Genomic DNA, 20,270 nt, shown 5'->3' with positions numbered 1-20,270 from the left:
ATTTTTATTAATACTGATTATAAACACTTATCGACGGAAATTAAGGAAGAAAATAATTGTTGTGTACTTAAATAAGCTAATTAATGGGCATCGATGTAATATAATTTCCATGCAAATAAAAATGAAATAAAAATGTTACTCTGCTGCTGGAAGTTATAAATGATGTAAGCACATAAAGTTCGCAATATAGTTACTATAAAACAATAAAAAGTATTCTTCGAGTTTCGCGTTCCATTCCCTCTCGAGCATTAAAATGTAATATCATGCCCACTTTCTTTTCAGGTGTCGACCAGCAGAACGACCTGGCTGCTGCTCGTCTGCCTGATCATACTTCTCGGGATCCTCGATGACACCGAAGGTAATCAATTTCATATAAATTGAACCAGATACTATGATATAAAGAAATTAAGTTGTTTCAATGGAAAGAAAATAATTTTTCAAATAATTCTATGTAATATTAACCTCTTCGCTGCCGGAGAAATTAAGAACGTCTTGCTCTGAGTATCAAAAATTGATTTCAGACAAACCAAAATCATTACTTTACTTATTCTAAACAATTAATTATTATTTATCATTTTTTTTTAAATTGTCATTCTTGGAAAACAGTAGCTGACAACGAATGGGTTAAAATAAAAAGTAAAATATCAAGAAGAAAGTTAACATTCCTGACCTTACATTCTTTAGAAATAAATAATTAAATTCGTTAAACCTAATGAATTATTTATTATTATATTCAATACAGTTGATTTGATCAATATTTCACGTTTAACGAAAAGGGAGTGAACTATTAAACGCACGTGATTTCGAATAAATGAATTTCTTCGGGCTCGAGAAGCTGGACAAGGGAAAAGAAAGAGTTAAATAAAGTGAAGTAAATTTACCTGCACAGGCGCAAGAAAAAGATTTCGGAGGCCGTCGACAAGTAGTAGCTCGTCGAGTTCGAACGACCAAGAAGTGTCCGCCAGCGTGAACAGATTCAAAGTCACGCGAAATCGTATCAGCAACAAAAATAAGAAGAATGAAATTCAGACCGGCAAGTCGGAGGACTACAAGGTAGGTATGACGATATTGTGCGACACAGATATTCCTAAAGTAAAAACAAATTTTTCGCATAGCAACGCGATTATTGTAATGTACTGAAGTTCAGAAAAGAATGTTCTGTATTTTAATTATAAATAATTTTTAAGGAACGTGAATTGTATTAAGTAATTGTATTTCTAGAGAATGTAAATTGTATTAAAGTATTAAAATCAGTATCAAATTAATGGAAATTTAATTACACGTAGTCATAAAACACGTTTGTTTAACACGAAACGTTTAATTCATCTTTGGAATTTCAAAATCTCTACCATTTATGTCTCTCGCGTTGTTGATATTCCAGAAACAATTAAAGCGACTGTTAATTGCAGAAGAATGCCACTCGTTACCTTGAACAAAATAATTGCTTCATTGAAACTGATAAGCGAATATCGTATAAGTGGAAGTTAAATAAAAATGTAATGTGCTTAATGTGTAAATCATTCGATTAATCCTATTCTCATAAGAATCGTGCATAATACGTAAACTTCAGAGTGAATAATACTATATATATTTGCAGTCGTAAATGCAATACGGTTTCTACAATCGAGAAGACGAGACAAATGATATTTATGTAATTGAGTATAAGCATAGTATTACAATAAGTGTAATTGTAATATTTCCAGCTCGTGTGTTATTACACGAACTGGTCGCAGTACCGTACGAAGATTGGAAAATTCTTACCCGAGGATATCCAACCTGACCTCTGCACGCACATCATTTTCGCGTTCGGCTGGTTGAAGAAAAACAAATTAACCAGCTTCGAATCGAACGATGAAACGAAAGACGGAAAAACCGGACTTTACGAAAGAATCGTGAACCTGAAGAAGGCCAATCCGTCCTTGAAAATTTTACTGGCCATCGGTGAGTTACATTACTCGTATTCTTTTAAAAATAATGTACCATAATCTACAGGTGAAGTAAATATAAACTGTCATAAACTAATTTACAAATTTACTTTAATGTTTGAATGTCCTTGACATAATAATTACACGGATAATGCAGAAAAGTTATTTATAGCATTAGGCATTTAATAGAATTTCGCTGAAGTGCTATAATTCTTTTGCAGATCTACGCGAGATAAATTATTACCTCGATCTAACACGTTCACGCCGGCGGTGTGATTCAAGCTTTTTCCCATCTGACGGCAGAATTCTTAAGATTGTTGAAAGCATTGAAATTATCAATGAGTAAATTAATTTTCAACTATACGTCAACTTTTTCTACTTACCAAACCAGTTTAATGAACTACATATTTGCCAGCGTGAACGCGTTAATTAAATGGATTCCATAGTTGTTGAACAATATCAGAGTCCTAGCTTTATAACTCTCTGTTGAGAGTTTCAGTTAAGCTTTAAATATAAAGATAATATAAAATATCAGAGTCCACGTGTATAATATTTATCAGGTGGTTGGTCGTTCGGTACCCAAAAGTTCAAGGACATGTCTTCGACGAGGTACGCCAGGCAAACGTTCATCTACAGCGCTATACCGTATTTACGAGACCGAAATTTCGATGGTTTGGACATCGATTGGGAATACCCGAAAGGAGGAGATGACAAGAAGAATTATATCCTTCTGTTGAAAGGTACCGTCAATCAATAATCAAGGAAATACCTTATGATATAGTAAGCACGGCATAGTCCAATCACAAAGAGAAATCAAACAGCGTTGATGTTTAAAAAAACAGTTAAAGCATAAGAAGATTATGAATCTCATTTGTGCATCTCATATCAACAATAATTGCAATACAATTATATAATTATATAATAAATTTAATTGCTTTCATTTGAAAAATAAATATAGTTTTGTATAATAAATTTAATTTCAAAACGTTTAAATCTTTATGAATGTGTGGTTACACCATCCCTACGGATCTCATCTTTTCTACGTGATTCTATTAAAATTCATTCTGTTTGCAGAACTTCGAGAAGCTTTCGAAGCTGAAGCACAAGAAAAGAAAATGCCGCGACTACTTTTAACCGCTGCTGTCCCAGTTGGTCCCGACAATGTTAAAAGTGGATATGATGTTCCAGCCGTTGCCAGGTAAAACTATTATCAATTATAAATCGAACGTGATTCATTATAAAGATATTAACTTTAAAATTAAGAAATCACATTGATCACATTGTAAGAAAATAAACCTGAACTGAATCATATTAATCACCTGAAACCTGGTGGTTCTAGTATTAACCCTTTGCGGATGAGCGTCTGTTAAACTTTTAGAAACTCGTCCCATACAAAAAAAAAACTGAAAATGCATCGAAGTTTTAAGTACTGGAAAAGAAGAAAACCACATATGAATTTCTTGTTACTTGAATAATGAAATGATTTATTTGTAGCTTTCGATTTCAGATCAAAGCTCGAAGTCGTCACTGGGACGGCATTCGGCCGCAAAGGGTTAACAACATAAAGTCCAAACTATAATTGCACTTATATGTTTGTATAGTTACCTGGACTTCATTAATTTGATGGCTTACGACTTCCACGGGAAATGGGAAAGGGAAACTGGCCACAACGCCCCATTGTACGCCTCGTCGTTGGACTCCGAGTGGCAGAAGCAGCTCAGCGTTGACAATGCAGCTTCGATGTGGGTCCGTCTTGGTGCGCCTAAAGAAAAATTGATAATTGGCATGCCGACTTACGGTCGGTCCTTCACTTTGTCGAATCCTTCGAATTTCCGTGTGCACTCGCCCGCCAGTGGCGGAGGAAAAGCTGGAGAATACACTAAGGAATCCGGATTTCTTGCTTACTATGAGGTATTAAAAAAAACTTCGGACCCCAGTTCTTGGCTAACAAGAAAACCACGCGAACTTTTTCTAGTATTTAATTTAATAACTTTTTCCTAATATTTAAGTAGAATTCAGAGTCATATACAAGAATGTTAATTAGTGGAGAATGATTTAATGATAACTGTATATTTTTGTCGAAAAAGATCTGCGAAATGCTCCAAAATGGCGCGGCCTACGTATGGGACGACGAAATGAAGGTACCATATTTGGTGCAACACGAGCAATGGGTCGGTTTCGACGATGAAAAATCGATCCGTTTGAAAATGGACTGGCTGAAGAGCAAAGGTTATGGCGGTGCTATGGTGTGGACAGTGGACATGGACGATTTTAACGGGACCGTTTGCGGCGGAAACGTTCGATACCCATTGATCGGCGCGATGAGGGAGGAATTACTAGGAATCTCTAGAGGATCGAACGCGAAGGACGTCGATTGGAGTGCCGTTGCAACCACAATTACCGAGACCGTCCAAAAGAAACCAGAACCTTATAAGATATCGGTCTCGGATGTTCTTAACAAAGCGAAGAAACTCCAAAAACCAACGACTCAACTGGTCATCAGTTCTCCAACAAACGGTAAGCTTAGAATTTTCAATTGTCATGCTTTTAACCATTTTTTTTTCACGGCATTTAGTAATTGTTGAAGATCAAATGCTTGGCATTTTTCTACGTGCCTTATCATCGATTCTGGCAAATAAACATGAATCGGGAAGAAATGTTTAGAGTAGAAACTACAAGTAAATACGTTGATTTGGAAATATTAAAATTTCCATATATATAGATTGAATGAAACATTGATTTGAAAATAATACAATGTACATAAAATATAAATATAAATAAATAAAATGAAAGTAAAATATGCGATAGATATTTGGAATTGGATGTATCGTACTAACGAGTTCTGTTTTAAATCTATTCATTTCTCGTTTACAGAAAGAGAGGCTCAATCTATTTGCTACCTGACGAATTGGTCGCACAGACGGCCTGGCGTCGGAAAATTCATGCCAGAGGACATCGATCCAACCCTTTGCACTCACATAGTCTACGCGTTCGCTACCTTGAAGAACCACCTGCTCGTTGAGGAAAGTGACAAAGACTCGGAGATGTACAATCGGCTGATCGCTCTTCGTGATAAAAATCCAGACATCAAGGTAAAACCTTTTCTTTTTAATTTATCGACTCATTAGACGAAGGTTGTGCCAATCAGTAGTCTGGTAATTAACAAAGTGACTGATGGCATCTATAAAACTCCTATAAAATAAGATTTATTTCATGAAATGTGAACGTTAAAATCAAGGTTCGTCGTAACGATTATTCTTTCGATCTTCTTGCAGTGTGTAGATCTTAATAAAATTTATTTCATCACATTTATTACGCAAACCATTATTAGCAATCAATAACATTCGCATGAAGAAAAACTTATGGGAAATTCAAGAATGCGAAATTGCAGAGAATGCATGTAATACAGAAAGATATTTAAAATATTCATAATTTAGCGCTTTTTACATCTAATTATTTGTCAGAAGGAGCTGTTTTCTAACGTAATTGGATTTCCCTAATTATGTTAAAAAATTTGTAATTTTTTAGAGATTAATGCTTATTACTGTTTACTGTTAATAATCAATGTTTTATGCTGCAGATATTATTGGCGATCGGTGGTTGGGCGTTCGGTTCAACGCCATTCAAAGAGTTAACCAGCAACACATTCCGTATGAACCAATTTGTGTACGAGGCAATTGATTTCCTGAGGGAATACAAATTCGATGGTCTAGACGTCGACTGGGAATATCCACGGTAAAACTTTGAAATTAAATACTCATTATTAAGAATTTATGGTTTATATTACTAAGTCAAATTATTATAATTGAAAACTGAAAATAATTGTAATTATTAGATATTATTATACAATTTACAAATTATTATGATTACTAGAACCAATTGTGTAGATTATAAATAATCGTAATTAAAAATTATTATCATTCTTAGAAGAGATTACAATTTATTATTAAATGAATCATTAATTAGGGGTGGAGATGATCGAGCAGCTTACATAAATCTCTTGAAAGAACTTAGATTGGCTTTCGAGGGTGAAGCGAAAAGTTCAGGGCAACCAAAATTAATTTTATCTGCTGCGGTGCCTGCTAGCTTCGAGGCTATTGCAGCTGGGTGAGTTTCTTTCTTAATTTATTTTTCTATATTTATATACGTATTTTGAAAAGAAAACATTTACCTTCAACAACACAGTTTCGATAGTTTAGATAAAGATATAACAATTGAATGAACAAATTAAATACAATTTTTTAAAATTTTAGGTACGATGTACCCGAAATATCGAAGTATCTGGATTTCATTAATGTTATGACGTACGACTTCCATGGTCAGTGGGAAAGACAAGTTGGTCATAACAGTCCACTATTTCCACTAGAAAGTGCTACCAGTTATCAGAAAAAATTGACAGTGGTAAGTAGTAATTATTCCAAAATTATACCTCAAAAGATCTTTACCTTACGTTACCACAGAATTGTTTATTAGAATAGATTATTTAATTAATTACATAATTAGCATTTCATTCATTTCAAGTTTAAAAAAAATTAATACTGAGTAATAGTTTAAATAATCTAAGAGTGGTTCTGATTTTTTAGGACTACAGTGCGAGGGAATGGGTGAAACAAGGTGCTCCAAAGGAAAAATTAATGATCGGTATGCCAACTTATGGCAGATCTTTCACATTAGTGGACAAAGAGAAGTTTGACATTGGAGCGCCAGCTTCCGGCGGAGGAACTGCTGGTAACTTCACCAACGAATCAGGATTTCTCTCCTACTATGAGGTACACTAAAAGCAGTTTTACAGGATCATTAAAATAAAATTGAAATTGTTAAAATAAAAAATGTATTTCATTAAATATGTAGGTTTGTAGCTTCCTAAACGAGGATAACACAACACTAGTCTGGGACAGCGAGCAACAAGTACCTTTCGCGTACAGGGAAGATCAATGGGTTGGTTTCGATGACGAAAGAAGCCTTATAAACAAGGTAAGAAAACAATAATAATTATTAGACCGCCGATTTTTATGCATTTCTATATATATTTACATATATGGCTCTACATATTGGAAATGGGTGTATTGATGAGCGAGAGTGCATGAATAGATAAATAGATGAATAGATGGCGCGACTGCGCGTGTGCGTGTATTTTGAATAAATATTCAAGGCATTGAAATGTTCTAGACCAAATTGATTTTTTGTAATATTGATTTTTGCGTTCATGGTAAATGAATCTAGAATCTTTCAAACATACGTGAAGTTAATCTATGGTAATGGAGCGTACGGAATGTATTATAGACATGAATGGATATGTGGAGGAATTGGACGGTAAATGACGCGGACTCAGTATACTCGTTTTTCAACACAAGTTTATTCACAAATGTTTGTGGATTCGCGTTCATACTAAAAAAAAACGCGTAGCGTCGATGGTAGTGAAGTTCGTGACGAACTGACTTTCAGTCGATCCTTCTCGAAAACAAGTCTGCTCGCGAAATGTGCACTTTTTCCTTTGAAAAAGATGTCGCTGGCATTTAATTTCCGAGACAATCGCGAAAAACTTTTGCTACTACCACATTGAATTCTTTATACGTGAGCCTGTCCGTGAAACGAACACAATATCCGTAATCTTAATAATTACATTACTGTTAAAGCAGATAAAGTAAGGATACTTTGTATGGTATTTGTAAGTGATTTTTGACTTTTCAAGATGCAATGGCTGAAGGACGAAGGTTTTGGAGGTATAATGATATGGTCAGTAGACATGGACGACTTTAAAGGAAGCTGCGGGGGAGGAAAATATCCACTGATCAAAGCTATGAAGAAAGAGCTGCAAAACTACAAAGTTAAACTAGAATACGATGGGCCTTACGAAAATAATTTGAGGAGCGGGAAGTACACCACCAAAGATCGTAAGTATTCTCTTTCTAGTTTGAAACTAATGATGAAATCATTCGATTTCTTCGACCATTTATATATCTAATAATCTCTAATTCATTTATTCATATTCATGTAATAATAATAATAATAATAATGATGATGATGATGATGATAATAATATATAAATTAATATAATTCATTATAATTAATTCTTATAATTACGAAGTATAATAAAAATATAATCATAAAACAGCAATTGTACACGGATAATAATATAAAATCATATAATTATATTTTTATAATTACAACGATAAAATTATAGTTTTCGTTAGAAACTTTTTCGCTGCGGACAGGATTCGAACCTGTGCGGGCATAGCCCATCAGATTTCGAGTCTGACTCCTTAACCACTCGGACACCACAGCTTGTTGCTTTTTATCGTAACATCCGAATCATTTTCGTGATCGCTAAACAACGATAAAACTTCTCGCAGCGAACGAAGTGACGTGCGACGAGGAGGACAACCACATATCTTATCACCCGGATAAGAACGACTGCACGATGTATTACATGTGCGAGGGAGAAAGGAAGCATCACATGCCGTGCCCGGTCAATCTGGTCTTCAACCCGAACGAGAACGTCTGCGATTGGCCCGAGAACGTCGAGGGTTGTTTGCAACACACGCAAGCGCCGCCTGTATAAAGAGAAGCTCGAGAGAAAGAAGAAAAAAAAGAAAAGATGAACAAATAGCGAAGGGAATATCCTGATCTTCGCGGTTTTTCAGGTTATCCCCTAAGTAATGTGTTACTTTACGCTGACTTCTAGTGTAAAACATTGATACTTGCGTGTCTTTTTTTAATCCTCGACGTATCCACCATCGTTTCTCTTTATTTTTTGATGAATTGCTTAGCGCCATTTACGAAATGGCATTGAAAAGTACCTTACACGGTAAGATAAGAGGACGACGTTACTTATGAGACAACCTGATATCATAAAACGCGTAGGAAAATCGCGAATATCCATGATCAGTTGGACAAAATGTGCAATCCATCATATTGACGTGTCGCTAAAAAAATTTTCTATTCGCCGATACCAATTCTACTGTCTTTTTGTTTCTGTTTTGTTCCATTTGCCCCTTATTGTTTCTTTCTTTTACCCTGTATCCCCTTTACGCGAGTACTCTTTGCCTTTCTTTTGTCATTTGTATAAAACGCACAACTATCCCCCGAAACCACCATGACAACTTTTTTTCCCTCTTCTTTGTGTAAATAAAATGAGATTCCTCGAACGGATCGGAAAAAGTTGAATTTTGAACCTCGTTTTGTTGATTTGTTAGAGTGATAGCGAGGAAAACATGCGTAGCGTTTAAGCATAGTTCTTTCTTTTATTTTATTCTAATTTTATTTTTATTTTATTCTATTCTATTCTATTCTATTTTATTCTATTCTCTATTTTATTTTATTTTATTTTATTTTATTTTATTTTATTTTATTTTATTTTATTTTATTTTATTTTATTTTATTTTATTTTATTTTATTTTATTTTATTTTATTTTATAACGGTACATACAAAAAACCATGACTTTTATTGTTCACAATTCTATGTATTATACGAATATTTGGTGTAAGCTCGTCTCCATATATTTCTGTTTCTTCTCTTTTCAAATTCGATGGAAAAACAGTGATTTCGGAATAATTGTACAGTGTATTTCATTTTATGGTTTTGTCGTGTCCGTGATACAGGTCATAGGCCCGATAAGCAAAACTATTGTTCTACGGAGATCCGTGTGTAGATCCAATGCGTATTATTCGTCAATCCGTTGCGAACAGTGTCCGAGTAACATTTAATTCCCTTCGGTGGCGCGAGAGCGAGGGATTGAAAATGACAAATGGTCGATCAATTCTCGATGCATAATGTGTATCATTCAACGATCTACTGAAAATATAGAGTGCCTAACATGGTATACAGTACAACGTCGAGGTCCAGCTGATCTATGTGTTACAGTTTCGATATAAAATTCTGCGGTAGAAAAATTTTCATCGGTTTGAAATATTTTATCCACTACGAAAACGATGCGGACAGTATTAAATGTGTTGTTACGAGTGAAAATTACATCCCGTGTTCATTCATTTGCTAGATTCATCGTTTTCTTGCAAAAACGCTTGCGAATTTCGAATGAAAATGAATCGATTGTTTATCATGATCGAAGAGGATGATTTGAAAATTCGTCGAAACTACTGCAGGTGTGAATCGGAAAGAAAAGATTTTGGTACAAAATAACGGTAAGTAAACAATGTTAACTATTTTACAAAATATATACACATGTACAAGGTGTTCCGTCTAAATTAAGCCACCTAAACGTATTCTCCAACCTCACATACAACTCGAATAGATGTTTTCATAGTATTTCATTAGATCTCGATGGACGTCAATTTCTAATTCAATTTTACGCACATTTTAACGCCAATCATAATATTCAAACGAAATAATAACGGTTCCAAAAATTGAACAAAATATCATATGTAATGTATATACATCTTTCAATACGTTCAAATTGCATGTAATGTTATTTTCTATCATCGTAACTCGAAATTCACGAAGATAATTGTTTGTGTGGATTATTTGAGAACAGACACCCTGTATAGTCATGTAAAAACGGTCGGTCGTGGGAAATTTACAAAAATATCGATAAACCTCGGCAGCTTCTACTTGCAGACGCGTCCTTCTCTCTTCTAAACGCGTAGACAAAATGGCGTCAAACCGGTTTTTCTAGGCTAGTTCGATGAGTACCGAATTCAATTGACTATTACTGTCAGAAGGACCACTTCGACTATAGCTAGCCAAGTGGTAGCGAGCCTTTCGTAATTGCCGGAGCTAAGGGCGGAAGCTTGGCAAGCGGTGTGCGGAGTTCCTAACGTTAATAAAACTTTGTCCGATGAGTAAGATGGCGTCGTCTCGGTGCAGACCGCTCTGCCAGCAATCATTCTCAGTTGCCTAGCGTCTGACTGCGAAGCCGTGTGAATTTGTCGGGACTCCCTCAGCCATCTTCGCAACCATAAACTGAGCCAGGCAATTTCGCAGTCGCATTCCAGAGGGTTTCCTGATACTTGTAATCCTCCTGAAAAGTTCGTTTTCACGATTTTTATCAATTGGATTTTTGAATACCGTACCGATCAATATGACTACATAGTTTTAGTTTCCTTATGTCGCAAATATTGATATCTTAAAAATACTAAATATCCAAAACGATTTTAAAAATAAATGATTTCACTTGAATACTATAATGAATATCTAAAGAAACTAGAAGAAGCTCTATTGTTACAATGTTTATAAGGAATAGATTCATAGAACCATACTGAATGCTCAGTAGTTCTAGTGTTAAAACATGAAAATCTATAGAAATCATCTGTTGAATATTCGGAAATTTCATGAACTGTGCCTGTCAATAAACGTCTCTCACCGGCAACCATATTGGTCCCAACGCTTTCCCACGAGAGGTTCCCGTAAATAACCGACGGGCTCAGTTCGTTTATGTGATTGTTCCTCAGGTCCAACGTCAATTGGGACAATCTTTTCGTTAAAGAAAGAAACATGTCCGATTGTAATCTGCGAACGCGAGTGTCTTTTATCCGCAGTATCAGTTCGCCACCTTCGATAGTGGAGAACGCTTCCGAAGAAATCGCCTCGAGATCGCTGCCAGAAATAGTCAGCTCTCTGAGCTGCTTCGAGAAAACGTTCTGTATCTGGTGCTTCAATAAATGTTCTGTGACTTGTATCTCGACGGTTCTCAATGGCAATCCGGTTAACAAATGGCGAAGATGAAAGCCCTCCGCTTCAGGCCAGGTCTGAATGCAAAGGTGCTTCAAGTATTTCAGAACACGAAGGCAATCTTTGTCCACCGATCTAGTTCTATTCAGACTTCTTAGCTTCAGATCCTCCAGCCTAGGATAACCCATGAAGCTCTCCTTTGTTAGTTCCTAAAGCAACCGATATTTAATTAATGATTAATTAGTAATTCATTTTTAAATCTGCGTTTCTTATTATTTGGAATCGAATTGTTCAATTTCATTTTTTTCAATAGTCATACTGTGTAAATTCAATTCGAACTATTAAAATATAATTCTTACTGAGGATTTCCAAGCAATCAATTTTAATTGATCAATTGAAAATATTTACTTAGATTTTTAAAAAATGTTTAAATAAAATTCCAATCATATCGATAGATCCAGTTTCAAAAATGCTATTATAATGTTTAACAGACTTGACACTATGCTACAAGAATTTTTCATTTTCATTTTGTTCAATGACATTCAAATGAAAAAACGAGAAAGAAAAATTGAAGGTATTCTGTTGCATCTTACCTCTATAGGATTTCCAGAAACGTCCAACTCCCTCAATAGATTCAATTTCACATTTGGCATGGAGGTCAGCGAATTGTTCAGCAGGAAAAGAACCTTCAAACTTTTCAAATATTGAAACTGTTTATCAGGCGTCGAGTCTATGTGATTGAAAGACAAATCCAACACGTTCAAATTAATCAAAGGAAGAAGAGGAACGTCTCTGAGGCCACAGTTCGCCATGAAAAGTTGCCTAAGACCGGGCAGATAGTGAAAAAGCTCCTTAAAGTTCGCTTGAAGAGCGCTGTTGGAAATGTTCAACCTTAAAAGCTTTCCAAGAGAAACGAAAGAGTTGTCTGGAAGTATCGTCAATCTGTTGTGCGCCAAATTCAATGAGACCAGTTGCGAAGTCGGAAAAGCGGTGGAGTCGAGGTGGTCCAGGTAATTGTCCGCCATATCGAGGTCCCTCAAAGTGTAACCTATCTCCAAGAAAGACGACGAAGGAACCACGGTGAATTTATTGTTGCTCAAATCGAGAATTTCCAATTTGGTTCCTTCGAAAACGTCTTTAGGCAATGATCTTATTCTATTCCCAGCTAGATTCAAGATTCGAAGGTTATTCAAATTTCGGAATTGCTCGGCAGATAGTTGACTGAGCTGATTGCCACTTAAATCTAACTGTTGCAGCAGGTCTAAGCCGTGGAAGGATTGCTTTCGTAAGCTCTCTATTTTGTTGTCTTGTAAATTCAACGTTTCCAAATGGCGTAGCTCAAAGGTACCTAGAACGTTACGACGATTGGTTAATGATTTTCTTCATGGGTGCTAGGAATCACAGCTGCCTACCTGGTTCAAGAATAGTCAGCAGGTTGCTTCTCAAGTCCAAGCTTCTCAAATCCGGCGTGTTAGTAAAAGTATCAGCAGGCAAGTAGCTAATGTTATTGAAGCCTAAGTCTAATCTCGTTAAATTATTCATCGATCCTGCTGAATGTATGATCGAGATCGCGTTATAGGAGACATTCAACGCGAAATCTGGCCCTCCAATCTCTGAGATCGCTTCTAGATCCAAGCTAGTCAGCTTATTGAACTCGAGATGAAGGAAACGCAAACTGGGCAGACCGTAGAACGCGTTCCTCTCCATCTTAAATATTCTGTTGTAGGCCAACGAGATCGTGACCAGTTTCGGGCAATCGATGATCGACTCGGACGTGAGCACTTTTATCCGGTTCCCTGTTAGATCCAACGATCTCAACTCGGTCAGATTGTGGAAACTGAATTCTGGTATTGCTTCCAGAAAATTGTAGCCAAGCTTCACGTCCCTCAGTTCTGGATGAACGCTGGACAGAAATATTCTTTCTGGTAGATAGTGAAGTCGATTTGATTCCAGATTAATGTATCGCAACTCTTGGAAGGAATAGAACGCGGTAGCTTCTATTGTTTGAAAATTGTTGTTGTCCAAAACCAACCAAAGTAAATTTGACAACGGTCTGAGGGCCCGTTGAGGGAAAACGTCGGTTGCAAAAGCGAAACTTAATTCGAGAATGCCGAGGCTCTCCTCGATGCCGATGAAACAGTCATCGTCCAGTTCGGTTAGATGATTGAAAGACAAGCTTAGTTCTTTTAGATTATCTGAAATTGTTTACGCATCATGGTTGATTAACCGGTAATCTGTATGTATATACATAGTCATTGTTAAAAATATTAAAGTAATTCATGAACACTATTCATACTATTACTGATATTAATATAAAACTTGAACAAAAATACTGTACTAAATCTTAATTACTAATATTCTTATTATTATAGCATAAAATATCAAAAACAATGAAATAAGAAAATAATTGAATAGTTACGAACAAAGTAATTTCAATTTAAAACTTACTTGCTCCTTTAAAAGTTTCTTTGCTCAATTTCGTCAGGATATTATTCCTAAGCAACAGAATTTCAAGATCCTCCGCCCAGTCGAAGTCTCCAGGTTGTACGTAAGAGATCTTGTTATAACCAAGATTTAAGTGCAATAGCCTCTGACATCTGTTTCGAAAAGAAACAGAAACATACGATTACAATAATAAACCAAAATGTCATAGATTATTCACCTTTTACCTTTACTATTGTATTTTTTTATAAATAATTTTACAATAATTTTTGTGAAATATATTGTATTTGTAAAAAAATAACAGTGACCTCGAGAAAGACTGAAAAAACTGGCATTATAAAAAACATTCTTTTTGGAGTCATTTGCAAAAGAGATACTGTCAGCACAAATCATTGTCAAATACAGTTACAACAAACTTCAAGCAAAGGACCACAATTTCGGAATAAAACCTTGTGTCTATAGATTCAAAGTCTCGTTACTATTAAACAAAATCGAGTAATAGCAATTGTCTAACCACTGACCAACTAATCTTTAACCATTCTTATTGTATGTATTGTTTACAAAATCCTCAACAATTATGAGTATGGTGGGATTGTATTTTCATGATAGCCCGAAAGCGCGAATGTTCGTTGAATGAATGTATGTACATATGTACTTCTGTACGATGCGTGCATGACCCATGACGTCCGTTGTATGTTTCTATCGCGGAGCCGGCCATAGCGAGTTGAGACAAAAAGAGAAGTCGACGACCTATACGTGTTATGCGTGTTTAGATATATCAGTAAGAGAATCTTGCAAGTGCTAGCGAATCGCTTCAAAGTCAGTGCAATAAATGCGATTAAAGAAGCAAGTGAAAAATCGATCATTAGTGCGGTAATTAGCGTCTCATCTTTTGTCTTTCATCCGTACCGTATTTCTGTTTGTAATGTTTTTTACGATACATTAAATTGTATCTTACAAATATACGCAAAAGCAAAAAAAAATGGATACCTGTACAAAGCTGAAACAGGAACAGTATCCAAGTTATTGGTAGCCAGGGAAAGGGCTCGCAAATTCTCCGCAAATTCCTGAAATGCGTCGCTGGAGATATTTCTGATGTCGTTATTGGCAAGGTACAGATACGACAATTTCCTCAGCTGACTAACAGCGATAGGAACATTTGGCAGGTCATTGTTCTCCAGGTTCAAATACTCTAGGGTATCCTCGAGTCCTCGGAAAGCATCGTCATCCACGTTCTTTAGTAAATTCGAAGACAAATGGATCCTTTTGATATCAACATGATCGAAGATTCCAGCAGGCAAAGACGATAGCTTGTTACTGTCCAAGTTGAAGTCTTTGATCCTCAAAGTGCGATTCGTCGCGTTGGGCACGCGAATCCATTCGATGCAGTTCTCGCTGACGTCGACTTGTTCCAGGTTTGAGCTCTGAAAGTCCGGCAATTCGAGGCTTTTGAAATCATTGCCTCTAAGGTACAGCCATGTGAGGTCCTTTAAAGTTTTCAACGAAGACGGAAAGCGTTTCAGAAGATTGCTGTTCAAGCTAAGCGTGTGCGTTTTGGGCGGCAGGCTGTTCTCTGATATGTCCTCGATGTTGTTGTTGTCGAGGTTCAGCCAAACCAAGGACTCGAATGTGGAGAATATCTTCGGGATTTGGATGATCGAGTTGTCCCCGAAGAACGCGTTTGTTAATGTTTCCTTCGTGTGACCCCAATCGCCGTCTAGTGACGTTAGATGATTGCTGGCAGAATAGAACAAATGGAAATTTAAGTTCGAATCTGTTTCTAATATATTTCAAAGCCTTTGTAAGTAGTTCTTTTAATCATCAAGTTGACATAATCATTAGTACAACGAGAAGTATGGGTTGACACCTTGATGAATTTCGGTATATTTCACGTCCTGTATCTTGAAAACTAATTGTCAACTTGAGTTAAACATCTTGGATGATTAATGTTTCAGTATAAGGTAACATTTGGCATAAAAATCGGTTTCAGCCTCGAGGGCCCCAAAACGGGCGATTCTTTGAGTCACTTCTTGATTTTAACATATAAATACAGAGAATTACAGAGAAAAACGAAGAAAAAGTATTAATACTTATTAATACACCAGGACAAAATACAAACATACAATATATAAAAGAATTTATATGTAAGTACGGAGTAATGATTTGGTTCGATGGCAATTAATTCATTAAACGCAAATAAATCTTTGAGCAATAAATTTGAACGCAAATGAATTTTTGTTCGTTATTGAAAATACAATTTGTTCGACACTGTCTTATTCGTGCAATTCGAATAAGAAGTTGTTTATTATTCTTGAACAGCTTCACTTTATTTGTAACACTTTTGCTTTGATAGTTTGATATTTTGAAGTTGACTTTGGATAATTTGTAGTTTATTCGTTATGTATTTGTATTCGTTGTACTTTTTTATCGTTCTATTAACACTATTTTTACCGAAGGTGTCGCCTTTCAAAACTTTAACTTGAAATTAGCTTCTATGTACAAACATTTTTTTCTCAATTGACTTTTCGTCTTTTCCTATATGGATTATAAGATTAGTTTAGCGGTATATAATTTCCCTTCTCCTTTCCTGAATCTAAACTTAGGAAATAATCTTCAATTAAAATGTTGAAAGGTATCCTCTAACACCTTCGATGAAAATAACTTTTCTAACTTCATTGACTTTACTCAATGCATTTCCACGCAGTCACCTGTGCATGTTCAGCCAGTTCAATTTTCTCAAGTCGTGGAAGGCCTTGAAAGGTACGTCCTCCAGGGCATTGTAACTGAGATCCAGCGAACGCAAACTGTCCGCGATACCTCTAATAACAGAGCCGGTGCAGGTGTGAATGTCTTTTTATCTTTGAAAAGAAAGAAACATAAATCTTTCTACAGATGCAATCGAGGAGCTAGATTGCACATCAAATGTGAAGTATCCTGAAGGTTTTTGCAAGATTAGAACAAGAGAAGAATATGATTGAGAAAGAAATGTGCTTTCTTCCTTCAATCATGAAATGATAGAAAGTTTCACCGTTGGACCACTATTGGAATAATTTTCCATCACAGACAAAATTATAATTTGCCATTATTTTTATGACAATACTTTGTACTTAAATTTCTTAATACACCTGACCCTCGATTTATGCGAAAATTCGTTTCACGTGGGTTCGTTTTACGCGAACGAAAATCGCCTAAGTAGAGCCAGTCGGTACAAGAGAAAACAAGATATTGAAGAGAAAAGCTGGTATAAGTTTTAGAAATACGCATTTATTTCACATAGCTTAACAAAAGAAATAATAATAACGAAATTTTAGAAAATAAAAGTATATTTTATTCGCTGTTACTAAATTCAGATCGCGTAAATTGAGATCGCGCGTAAAAGCTACCACGTAAATAGCGTTCCAATTTACCGTGTAAGAAAGCGACTCGCGTGAAAGAAGTCCGCGTAAATCAAGGGTCAGGTGTATTTAAATAACAATAATAATCACAGTTTATCGGGGTATCTTCAATACCTTACTTTTCTTTCAAATTAATATTATTTTTTAGATTAATTAAATTTTATTTATTAGATGAATTAAAATTTGCTCAAATTTACAATTCATACTTTTTCTAAAATGTTTATACGTCGTACACGCATGAACTTTCACAGTTTACTCATGAAACATAAAGTCCAGAAAATAAAACAACATGAATATTAAGAATTTATATTTTCTTAAACAACATGAATGTTGAGTATGTATATTCTTCTAAACAACATGCATTTTAAGAATGTATATCTTTTTAAACAACATGAATGTTAATAATTTATTTTCTTTTGAATAACATGAATATTCAGAATTTATATTTATTATTCTTTATGCAAACATAAAGATTATTCCGACTTACGAAAACGACTTTTCGCCGATATTGGATAACCGATTGCTCATCAACCCCAAGGCTTCGACGTCCTCTGAACTTGTGAGCGCATCGTTATCCAACGCCTGCATTCCGGAACCGATTACATCCAGTTGAGCCACGTAACTCACGGATACATCTGTTACGATAATAAAATTATCGAAGAAATGTTTTGTAAAAAAATGTTTCTTATAGAAAACATTGTTGGAATTTATAATTCTGTAATTATATAAAGTAAACCATTTCAGTTAGGTTAACTAAATCTATAATCTTTTTAATAATACCTATAATAACAAGATAGGTTGAATAATCCATTTATAATTTCTTGTTTCAAATATTTGTAGCTAACGATATTGTAATTCCGGATAAGATGACTCGATCTCAATAAAATTGTCAAATACTTTCAATTTTCTTTCAGTTGCATACTGAATTTTCCTTATATATGTGTATTTTCTTAAATATATTTTATTCTTCGTTAAGTATTAACAATGCTGATGCTGTATTAGTTCTTTTTAAAGAAGTGGGCTATTTCTCCCTGACTTATTGTACAAGCAATTTATTTATAAGTAACGATACGATTAAATTAATTTTAACGATTTCATAATTACTTTCATTTTTTCAAGAAAAAGTGTAATGACATACCAGGAAATCTGGCGAATGGTGTTCCCATACAACTGATATCCATTTTTGTGTACTCGTGGTCGTCTTGCACCCAACACATGCACATTGTGTTGAATGTGCACGGTACACTGTGGCACTCTATCACATACAATGTACAAAACACGAAAATGATCTTGATACAAACGCATTTTAGCTTGTACGAAAACATCTGTAAAATAGCAAAGGATTATAAATTCGATATTAAATGCAATAACTTTCATTTTAGCAAGAATTTGAGAATCCGAATGAAACCGAGACGATTTATTTCGTAGAATGTGAATATCATCTTACTTCTTATGCTTGTACAATTTAATATCTCAATATTCATTTAAAAAGTTGTTCATTAATGAAATTTTCAGTAAATAATGATTATTAATGGTACAGAAAATAAAATTTACATATTAATATGAATTAATCAAGGTTATCAGAAAATATTTTTTATATATTTCAATAATTATGTGAATTTTATTACTTCCATGTTAACGTAAATACATGGATACCAACGAACAAACGGAATATATTGGGTACAGATACTGACAATCAGGAACTGGAAAAAAATAAAAACTATACAATAGAAAACGATAGAGTTCACAATTCCCATAATTCACAAATTGATTTCGTTACACACAAAGAAATCATTGCAAAGGTCCACTGTTCAATACACAGTACCTACACTACTAAAGAAAGTTTCATGATGTTCGAAAGTTCCTTACACAAAATCTTGGAAATAAATTGGTCATTAATTAAAAACGATGCTAAACACCGACAGGAATTCTAACAATGAATTTTCGTGTACTCTTATAATTTGTGTTTTCTACTTTAAAAGTGTGTCTAAACTCCAAAAAATAATTGACTTAAAAATTAAATACCAAAAAAGAAAGCAATTCTCGTGTACTTAAACCATGCTGTGTTGCCTTATGTTTTACTGAATGGAAGAAACACAACGATTGGAAATACGTTGCACAGGCAAGCGATATGGAGCCGAGGATAACAAAAGAAACTCGAAACAATAGAATCTAAGTGATGTACGAAGAGAAACTGACGAACCTTTTCGAAACGCGACGAACGCAGTGCTTTCGATTTCCGTGGAATTTTTCGAAACGCAAGGCTAAGCGAGCCCACTGTGCGACTGACCGTTTAAAAAACGGTCATGCCCGCCGATAAACTTTCATACGATATTTTTCACTTGCTCATTGCGGAGGGATGCAGCGAGTAAACAACGAGGACGCGAACTCCAGTGAAGAGCTACTGAAAAGCCGAAGGTGCAGGCACGAAAGCGCATGTTCCTACGGCTCTATGGATCGAATCGTACGCGAAACCTGCTTAAAGCTACGTTCAGGCTACAGTCAAGCGTTATTCGAATCGTTTCGAATAAATGTTCATGCAATATACCCAACCAAATAAATTTTGATTACTCAAGTATTATATTTTGAATGATTCGCTATGAAAATTCGTTATTTTCAAAGAATTATTCTATCTATTCATTTGAATAATCGATATTATTAGATATAATGCATGTATTTATTTCTAATGAATGCACTGTCTAAATTGAATAAATTCACTGTTTGTAGCTTCCTCAAAGATTACTGCAATTCCAAAGAAAATTTTAAACTTAAATAGATTATACGGTATCTTCACTTTTAAGATGCAATTCGCATCTATAGTAACTATTTACTGAATACTTGAGATCACGTCTCCTGTTTGTTTATATTTTCTTAGAGAAG

The 20,270-nt window shown here is 35.0% G+C and overlaps 2 protein-coding genes and 1 non-coding gene across 4 annotated transcripts in view; 1 reads left to right on the top strand and 2 right to left on the bottom strand.

Moving 5' to 3' along the window:
- The window catches only part of Cht7 (chitinase 7), a 41,894-nt gene extending 32,431 nt beyond the window's left edge, over window positions 1–9,463 (top strand). For both annotated transcript variants that reach the window (XM_031979143.2, XM_031979142.2), the window contains 15 exons: window positions 283–358; window positions 890–1,053; window positions 1,704–1,941; window positions 2,486–2,665; window positions 3,000–3,123; window positions 3,527–3,836; window positions 4,013–4,442; window positions 4,800–5,017; window positions 5,506–5,660; window positions 5,892–6,032; window positions 6,179–6,326; window positions 6,509–6,694; window positions 6,777–6,899; window positions 7,618–7,819; window positions 8,279–9,463. In XM_031979143.2, coding sequence (XP_031835003.1) covers window positions 283–358; window positions 890–1,053; window positions 1,704–1,941; window positions 2,486–2,665; window positions 3,000–3,123; window positions 3,527–3,836; window positions 4,013–4,442; window positions 4,800–5,017; window positions 5,506–5,660; window positions 5,892–6,032; window positions 6,179–6,326; window positions 6,509–6,694; window positions 6,777–6,899; window positions 7,618–7,819; window positions 8,279–8,487 — 2,904 coding nt within the window. In that variant the 3' untranslated portion in view covers window positions 8,488–9,463. The remainder of the gene's footprint in view (window positions 1–282; window positions 359–889; window positions 1,054–1,703; window positions 1,942–2,485; window positions 2,666–2,999; window positions 3,124–3,526; window positions 3,837–4,012; window positions 4,443–4,799; window positions 5,018–5,505; window positions 5,661–5,891; window positions 6,033–6,178; window positions 6,327–6,508; window positions 6,695–6,776; window positions 6,900–7,617; window positions 7,820–8,278) is intronic.
- On the bottom strand, window positions 8,129–8,210 carry TRNAS-CGA (transfer RNA serine (anticodon CGA)). The gene has a single exon. It is a non-coding gene; the product is annotated as a tRNA-Ser (tRNA).
- Window positions 8,944–19,800, bottom strand: LOC116428057 (uncharacterized). The gene is made up of 10 exons (XM_031979141.2): window positions 19,594–19,800; window positions 18,529–18,715; window positions 17,878–18,025; window positions 16,704–16,814; window positions 14,986–15,732; window positions 14,002–14,150; window positions 12,966–13,748; window positions 12,147–12,901; window positions 11,246–11,762; window positions 8,944–10,903 (listed from the first exon to the last, which is right to left on the bottom strand). Exons 2-10 carry the CDS (start codon window positions 18,713–18,715, stop codon window positions 10,581–10,583), a joined length of 3,720 nt encoding a protein of 1,239 aa, XP_031835001.1. The 5' UTR covers window positions 19,594–19,800; the 3' UTR covers window positions 8,944–10,580.
- Between the last annotated feature and the right edge of the window lie 470 nt (window positions 19,801–20,270).

The sequence above is a fragment of the Nomia melanderi genome, chromosome 3, assembly GCF_051020985.1.
Source record: "Nomia melanderi isolate GNS246 chromosome 3, iyNomMela1, whole genome shotgun sequence".
NCBI classification, from domain to species: Eukaryota; Metazoa; Arthropoda; class Insecta; order Hymenoptera; family Halictidae; genus Nomia; species Nomia melanderi.
This window is presented reverse-complemented; position numbering and strand designations above follow the sequence as displayed.